The 9,529-nt window shown below is 32.8% G+C and overlaps 1 protein-coding gene across 1 annotated transcript; it reads right to left on the bottom strand.

Moving 5' to 3' along the window:
- Positions 1 to 2,681: 2,681 nt before the first annotated feature.
- LOC121395747 (olfactory receptor 1044-like) lies at positions 2,682 to 3,608 on the bottom strand. The gene has a single exon (XM_041570032.1). It carries the CDS (start codon positions 3,606 to 3,608, stop codon positions 2,682 to 2,684), a length of 927 nt encoding a protein of 308 aa, XP_041425966.1.
- Between the last annotated feature and the right edge of the window lie 5,921 nt (positions 3,609 to 9,529).

The raw sequence follows: 9,529 nt of genomic DNA, 5'->3' as shown, positions 1-9,529 counted from the left end.
TCAGCTGTGCTGTAGGAGGTGGGAGGTACATAGGTATATAAAACACCACAAAACTGACAGATAAAAATATTTATATCAAGAAAGAATAAAAGGTAATTTTAGGTAATTTTAATACATTTTATCAATGAAAAATTGGTTTATGAACCCCCAAATCACATCACCTACTCTTCATTAAAATGAAATACTAAAACTGTGATTCTTACAAAGCAGTCCCATAAATTATTAGCCATTCTTTTTAGTATGTTATGGAATGTCTTATTCTTAATAATCTTTTAATTTGCCTTTATTTTTTTAAAAATGTTTTAATTGTTTGCCTTCATCTTCTGCATCTTTCCAGTTTGCAATGACCAGGGAAGCCAATAAAACTATTGTTCTGTAAGGCTATTGTAATTAATCCTTAGTGGAGGCAAAACAATGCTATTGGGTTTTATTAATGTTTTAATGATTTTTAAGTAGACAAAGTATGGTGATCCAAATTAAGTAAGAATTTGAGCAAATCACTAAAATGTCAATAAGATTTTCAAGGACAATGGAAATATAGATGCTGAGGAACACAATGAAAAGAGACAGCCGCAACTCAATATTATCTGAGAATCCTTGGATGGAGAATTCTGACACATTTTTTTAATTTACTAAAGCCATTTTCAGACTCTCCTTGGTTAAAAAGGTAGAATGAATTCTGAAATGACATAAAAAAAACTCATCTGTCGTGAAACAGTCTTTGGATAGATGATGGTTTTCAATGTTTAAGCTCTTACCCCCATATGTAATAAATTGCACTAAAGGTACGATTTACTAAAATTTAGATTTCCTTTTTTTCACAAATTGTATTTTTTTCTCTAAAAATGTGTTTTTCACATTTGGTTTTTTCCACAAATTTCTAAAAATGTGTTTTTTTTTAAAGTTCTAAAAATTCAAGATTTATCATGGGGATATTTGCTAAAATCTGATTTCCTGCTTTTTAAATAAAAAAAGCTTGCCCAAACTCCCATCTACGATTAGCCTTATATATCATTAAAATAACTCGAATAAATCTGATTTGGGGAAAAACTAAATAAAATCAAGCAAAAACCTGAATTGTATGGGTTTTTTTCAGACTTTTTTTCTGAATCAGTTTTTTTGGGGTTTTTGCCAGAAAACCCCACATTTTTTGGATTGTCAGGCTAAATCCAGAGCAAACCACAATATCTTCAAATTGGGATAGGGACATCTGCCATTGACTTTTACATGACCTTCATACGTTTGAGATGGCAGATTTTCAGATTCAGGCTTTTTGCTGCATCGGCGTATAAAAAATCTAAAAGTTTTTTCCACTAAAAATTTCCAGTTTTTGCTCCAAAAACCCAGAGTAGAAAAAAATAAAGTTTGAGTAAATAACCTACAAAATGTAAAAAACACAAAAACTAAATGTAAAACCCTCCTATAGAAGTCAGGGGGAGCTGCGCTAATCCTATTGGACCATTTTAAATCAATTCAGACAATTCTGAGGTTTTCAGGTTTTTTCCACTAGGAATTATCAGAAAAAGTCAAATTATTTGAGGTTTTAGAGCTATTCAGGTTTTTCTTTTGATCGTTCAGTATGTATGGTGATCCAAATTATGAAAAGACCCCATATCTGGAATACCCCAGGTCCCCTGTATTCTGGATAACAGGTCCCATACCTATACTTATCTTTCTTTTCAGGCCCTTTCCTATTCATATTTCATTCACACCACTGATGTCTAAATTAAGACCTTGATAAAAGTCCGTCTTTTTTCATATGCGTGGATTGATACAAAAGATCAGTCAGTATTTTCTTGAAAGCCTTGATATTTTAAAGGAGTGGTTTGAAATTAAATGAACTTTGAGTATGTTGTATGATGTCCAATGACAATCAACTTTGCATTTGGTCTTCATTATTATTTTGTTATATTTTTTTACTTATTTGCCTTCTTATGATGACCCTAGCAGCCAAACAGCCATTGCTCTGGGAGTTTACAATGTTATTATTATGAGTTATTATTTATGTTTATATTCAGTACCTTTCCTATTTATATTTCAGTCTATCTTTCAAGTCACTACCTGGCTGCTAAGAGCTACTGAACAAAAAGTTATAAGATTTTTTTAAAAATGCAAAAAATAAATATTGAAAATCAATTGCAAATTGTCTCGGAATACCAATGTCTATGTCATACTACGGCGGGTATTTACTAAAACTCTACTTTTTCTCACTCTAATAAAAAAAAATAATTGGCCAACCTCCCAAACCTAATTACCAATAATTCTTCTAGAAAAAAAATCGCAATAAATTGCGCGTCAAGCAAATTGTTCAGCTTTTTAGAATTGATGCTCTGAAAACTCGACTTTATCGAATTGTCGCCACGACAACTTAAACTTGTCGGATTATCATACTTAACCAGAGTGGATCATGATGGCAAGAGACATCTTCAGGGACATCTGCCATTGACGTCTACATGACCTCCACAGGTTTTAGCTGGAGTATTTCCGGGTTTGGATTTATAGCAACTTTGGGGTATACAAAATCTCTAAAAAATTTAGGTTTTTCTCTCTAAAAATTTGAGCTTTCCCCTTTAAAAACATGACCAGAAAAATCTGAGTTTTAATAAATCACCCTACAAGACAATTGAAAGGTGAACAACTCTTTTAGTATAAAAAAATAAATATAGCTGTAAAATAAAGCTTTAGTTTTTTTTACTTAGTTTATTAAAGGCTGATTGAAATTCTCTATTCTTTAAAGTGTAAATCAGAGGATTCATCAGTGGGATCAGTACAGTGTACAACAGGGCAAAAAACTTGTCTCTTTCTGGATAATAATTTGATGCGGGTCTCACATACAAAGAAATCAGAGTCCCATAAAAAATGATGACACAGATTAAGTGTGAAGCACATGTAGAAAAAGTTTTTTTTTGTCCATCGGAAGATTTTATTTTCAGGATTGCCAAGATGATAAAAACGTATGAAATCAAAGTAAGTAAAAAGCAATTAAAAGCCACCAGTGTCCCTTCAATATAAGTTACAAGCTCTACATTGAAGGTGTCACTACATGAAATTTTTAGCAGTGGTGTGACATCACAGAAGATATAGTCAATGACATGGGAAGAACAATAAAATAATTTAGATATAAGAACAGCGTGTGGAATGGATATAAAAAAACTAACAGCCAATGATGCAGTTATCAACTGAGTGCAGTGTTTCTGGGTCATCCGCTCAATGTAATGAAGAGGATCACAAATGGCAACATAGCGATCATATCCCATGATAGCCAGCAAAATGTATTCATCACTAACCAAGAACATGAAAATATATAGCTGAGTCATACACCCTAAAAAGGTAATATTCTTTTGTTGTGTGAAAAGGATGTGTAATAAATTAGGTAAAATATTTGTAGTGGAACTGATATCATTGATTGAAAGATTCAGCAAAAATAAGTACATGGGAGTGTGTAAGTGAGAATTTACAGAAATCACTAAAATGACAATAAGATTTCCAAGGACAATGAAAAGATAGATGCTGAGGAACACAATGAAAAGAGACAGCCGCAACTCAATATTATCTGAGAATCCTTGGATGGAGAATTCTGACACATTTTTTTGATTTACTAAAGCCATTTTCAGACTTTCCTTGGTTAAAAACGTAGAATGAATTCTGAAATGACATAAAAAAGCTCATCTGTCATAAAACAGTCTTTGGGGCTGATTCACTAAATTCGAGTGAAGGATTCGAAGTAAAAAAACTTCGAATTTCGAAGTATTTTTTGGGCTACTTCGACCATCGAATGGGCTACTTCGACTACGACTACAAATCGATATTCGATCCATAGTGAATCAGCCCCTTTGGGTAGATGATGGTTTTCAATGTTTAAGCTCTTTCCCCATTTGTAATAAATTGCACTAAAGGGACGATTTACTAAAATTTTGATTTAATTTTTTTCCACAAATTGTATTTTTTTTCTCTAAAAATGTGTTTTTTTCACTATCGCATTTAGTTTTTCCCACAAATTTCTAAAAATGTGGGTTTTTTTATTTTTATTTTTTAAAAAGTTCTAAACATTTGAGATTTATCAAGGGGATATTTGCTTAAATCTGATTTCTTGCTTTTTAAATAAAAAAAAGCTTGCCCAAACTCCCATCTACAATTAGCCTTATAAATCATTAAAATAAATCATATAAATCTGAATTGTATGGTTTTTTCAGACTTTTTTTCTGCATCATGTTTTTTTCGGGTTTTTGCCAGAAAAACACAAATTTTTTGGATTGTCAGGCTAAATCCAGAGCAAACCACGATATCTTCAAATTGGGATAGGGACATCTGCCATTGACTTTTACATCACCTGGATAAGTTTGAGATTGCAGATTTTCAGATTCAGGCTTTTTGCAGCATCGGCGTATAATAAATCTAAACGTTTTTTCCACTAAAATTTCCAGTTTTTGCTCCAAAAACCCAGACTTGAAAAAAATAAAGTTTGAGTAAATAACCTACTAAATGTAAAAAACACAAAAACTAAATGTAAAACCCTCCTATAGAAGTCAGGGGGAGCTGCGCTAATCCCATTGGACCATTTTAAATCAATTCAGACAATTCTGAGGTTTTCAGGTTTTTTCACTAGGAATTATCAGAAAAACTCAAATTTTTAGAGGTTTTAGAGCTATTCAGGTTTTTCTTTTGATCGTTCAGCATTATTTTCCATTCACTATTGCTACTTAGTGCTAACATAACCCTGTAAGTACCTTAAATCACAGAAGCTACATCACTAACATGGAAGTATAGGCATACTAGCCTGCAGTTTCTATGTTCCAGGTACTATTTTCCCTTCTAAAGCTGCCATATTTTGGCTGCCAATTAGCTTTGCTTAGTTCACAGGTTTAGTCAAGGAAATGGGATGATGACACGGATAAAGCATGTTCACTATGTTCATCATAAAACTGCAAGACAAAAAAAAATAAGGTACACATTGAAATGATTCCACTACATTTTTATAGAATGTTACAATACTATTTTTAGACTCCGAATGAGTCCGAATTTATCTCAATATTTTCTGCTATAAACTGCAATCAAATCCACTCTGATTTTTTACACTTATTTATTATTAAATTTTCCCGAAAATTTGCTTTGTGGGAAAAAATCAGATTTTCACAAATTTTTTCTGACTTTTTCATCCGATTTTCAAGATTTTTTCGTCATTTTCACCCGAAAATTTGGGGGTATTGCCCAAAACCCAGCGCACATCAAAAAAATCATTGACTTACATGCAACCTAGACAAGTCGGAGATGCCGGATTTTCAGATTTGGACTTTTCCATCCTTGGGATTTAATAAATTCCAAAAAATGTGTGATTTTTTAAAAGTCTGACTTTTTATAAAAAAAATTACAAATTTTTCCGTGATTTATGCATTGGGTGTTTAGTAAATAAACCCCCTATGTGGCAACAAAGATATTATTTATTATTTTATGCATACATTATTTATTATTAAGGGGCACATTTACAAAGCTCGAGTGAAGGATTCGAATTAAAAAAACTTCGAATTTCGAAGTGTTTTTTGGGCTACTTCGACCATCGAATGGGCTACTTCGACCTTCGACTACTACTTCGACTTCGAATCGAACGATTCCAACTAAAAATCGTTCGACTATTCGACCATTCGATAGTCGAAGTACTGTCTCTTTAAGAAAAACTTCGACCCCCTACTTCGGCAGCTAAAAGCTACCGAAGTCAATGTTAGCCTATGGGGAAGGTCCCCATAGGCTTGCCTGAGATTTTTTGATCGAAGGATATTCCTTCGATCGTTGTATTAAAATCCTTCGAATCGTTCGATTCGAAGGATTTAATCGTTCGATCGAACGAATAATCCTTCGATCATTCGATCGCAGGATTTGCGCTAAATCGTTCGACTTCGATATTCGAAGTCGAACGATTTTAGTTCCTAGTCGAATATCGAGGGTTAATTAACCCTCGATATTCGACCCTTCATACATCTGCCCCTAAGTGTTTTTAATATAGCCCCATTATTTTATGTTTGAATTTGGCTTGCCTTATTTTTCCCATGACGGTTTTGCCTAAAACCTGCTGATGATGATGTTCAGTTTAACAACCTTATGAAGGGGTTTGATATACAGATACATTGTTCTCTTGAAATCCAAAATGGCCTTATTCACTTCCTACATCTGAATCATTTCACTCTAAAACTTCTCTGTGATTTTGTTAGTCGGTATTTCTTTCAAACACAAGCAAATGTATTAACTGCATTGATGTATTTGTTTCATATTGCAAATTTTTTACAATTACTCTGTAAACCTCCTGGTCATTTTATTAGACCCATTTTATTTTTGTTTTCCGAACATAGTAAATATATTATCTTTATTTCTTTGTGGTTCATATTTCAAAATGTAAAAACATGTCAAAATTTAAAAAATGTAAAATCATTTTCTTGAAACATACCTTACATTCAATTTGGAAAAGAAACTGATTTTTAATTTGGAAAATTACTTTTACCGATGTATTCCACCTAGCAATACAAGTTAAAACATGGTCAATCAATACAAACTGCAGAATGCTTACTTTTTGTAAAGTGCAAGTAAAATTGTTCAATGTGTTGTAGAAATATGTTCAGGTGTCTCAATTCCACATATTTTGACTTGAGGTTGCAGAAGGTTCTAAAAGAGAAGTAAAGTAAAATACTTCATATTTCTTTATATAAACAAATACTCTCCCTGGAGCATAGATCCACCTTAGTAACATTACATGACTTTTCTTCTTAAAAAAAAAACATTATCCCATTGGAACCAGTAAATTAAACACTGGAGACTTGTTTAGCATAGAGACACAATCACAAGTCAGAATAAATGAGATGAACACTACAAATTTGTGACCTATTTATAAAGTTTATAAAGAGTTCGCTAATTTTTCCAACTGACTGCAGGCAAAGTTTTTTTTTACAACACAATTCCCATTTTGTATTTTTAATTTTCTATTTGTAAAAATCTTGAACATCTTGTTTATTAAAAATGAATGCAAACTCAGACTCAGCCAAGGAAATACCATTTTGTTTTTTGGCAACATGAGGAAAAATCATTATACTCTCCCTTTTTGTCAATCTAAATATTAGGAAGGAAATATTCATAAAATGAAAAAACAAACCATAGGAATCAGCAAATAAATGTTAAATGAGTAATGGATGAGTAATGGATGTGTGGTAATATTATAGCAACTCATCACAATCAACACTTGGGGGCAGATTTATCAAAGGTCGAGGTAAATTTTCGAATGAAAGAAAAATCTAATTTCGAGCTATTTTTTATGTACTTCAACTAGGGAATAGTCCAAATTCGATTTGAATTTGAAAAGAATGCAAAAATTTGAATATAGAAATTTATCATGTTCTGTCTCTTTAAAAATTCGACTTCAACCATTCACCATCTAAATCCTGCCGAATTTAACATTTATTTGCTGATTCCTATGGTTTGGCTATGGGGGACCTCCTAGAACCTATTTGGAGTCAATTGGTGGACTTTGAAGTTCTTTTTGGGGGAAAACTTCTAATCGAATTTGACCGAATGCGCTATTACTTAGATTCGTACGATTCTAATTCGGCTGAATACGGACCTATTCGATCAAAAACTGATCTATTCGTCCAAAAAAAAACTTAGACTTAATTTCGGTTGGTCTTTGAATTCGAATTTTGACGTTTTTTTCAATTCGAAATTCGACCCTTGATAAATATGCCCCTTGGGGCCCATTTACTAACAACTGAATTTTGAATTTTTTGACAAATCTTAAAATATTTGTGGTTTTCTCTCTTTTTAAAAAAAAAAGCTCTAAAAATGCAAGCTTTATTAAAGGTCAAGGTTAGTTTTCTCTAAAAATGTGAGCTATTTCACTGAATAAACTTGATTTTTTAGAGATTTATTATGCTCCAAAGCAGCAAAAAAATCCAAATCCAAAAATACTCCAGCTAAAGCATGTCAAATTCATGTAAAATTCAATGGAAGAGGTCCCTTTAACCATTTGAATATGTTTTTTGCCTTCACTATTTTCGGGTGTTTTGGGGTGCTTGACACTTGTTTTCACTCAAGACCTCAATAAATTTTAATTCTGTAAGCCTATAAACTCTAAAATTAAGCCAAATTTGTGGATGGATGTTAGGTCGAGTTTGTTTCTGGTAAAATATGAGACAAAACGAGTTTTAGCAAATAACTAAAGTGTAAAAACCACAAAACCACTAACACAAAACTTCACCAGGTAAAAGTTGTCAAGGTGCTATAGAAGTCAATTGGAGCTGTGCTGATCGGACCATTTTAAATTAATTTTTCCAGATTTTTTTTTTGCTAGGAATTGTCCAAAACCTCGAATATCACATTCACATTCATAGTCAAATTAGTAGAATTCACAGTAGATGAATAAAAAGTGGGTGAGTTTTTGTGATTGCCTCTAATCTCACACTTTAATAAATCTGCCCCTGTGAGTTCAGTCATGGCTTAAAAAAACAATAAAACCACAAAAATAAGACTGTTGATTAATAGCCCCCCTGCAAGGCAGATTTATCAAAATCTGAGTTTAGAGCTTAATTAAAAAAAAACTCACCCACGTTTTATTCATTCCTATGGGATTTTTAGAAATTATTATGAAATGCTGAGTTCTAATATTCACGCATTGAACAATTCTAAAAATCCCATTGGAATGAATAGAACATGGGTGGGTACGTTCTTATTTATTAAGCTCTAAATTTAGATTTTGAAGCTGGTTAGTAAATAATTCTGGTGGTGTGCAGTAGTATAGGTTGTGGAAGTAGTGGCACTTTGTTCTGGTTAAGGGTTTTTTTCATGGCCAGTAGTGATGATTGAATTTGCCCCTTTTGGCTTCACTGAAAAATTCACAAAACTGTTGAAAATTTCATGAAACTGTGAAAAATTTGAGAAATGCATTAAAGTCTGAGGATGACTTTTTTGTCGCAGCGACTTGTTTGTAGCAAAATATATTAGGGCCCGATTCACTAACTTCGAGTGAAGGATTCGAAGGTAAAAAACTTCGAATTTCGAAGTTTTTTTGGGCTACTTCGACCTTCGAATGGGCTACTTCGACCTTCGACTACGACTTCGAATCAAAGGATTCGAATTAAAAATCGTTCAACTATTCGACCATTCGATAGTTGAAGTACTGTCTCTTTAAAAAAAACTTCGACCCCCTAGTTCGCCATCTAAAAGCTACCGAACTCAATGTTGGCTAACATTGCTTGGCTAACTTTTTTTGATCGAAGGATATTCCTTCGATCGTTGGATTAAAATCCTTTGAATCGTTCGATTAGAAGGATTTTATCGTTCGATCGAAGGAATTATCCTTCGATCGTTCGATCGAACTATCTGCGCTAAATCCTTCGACTTCGATATTCGAAGTCGAAGGATTTTAATTCCTAGTCGAATATAGAGGGTTAATTAACCCTCTATATTCGACCCTTAGTGAATCGGCCCCTTAGTGTTTATGGGTGACTTTTTTCTCACTCCAATTGCATTAGTGGGTGTATTTTTCCACTCTAAA

The sequence above is a fragment of the Xenopus laevis genome, chromosome 7L (genome assembly GCF_017654675.1).
Source record: "Xenopus laevis strain J_2021 chromosome 7L, Xenopus_laevis_v10.1, whole genome shotgun sequence".
In the NCBI taxonomy this organism is placed as follows: domain Eukaryota; kingdom Metazoa; phylum Chordata; class Amphibia; order Anura; family Pipidae; genus Xenopus; species Xenopus laevis.
This window is presented reverse-complemented; position numbering and strand designations above follow the sequence as displayed.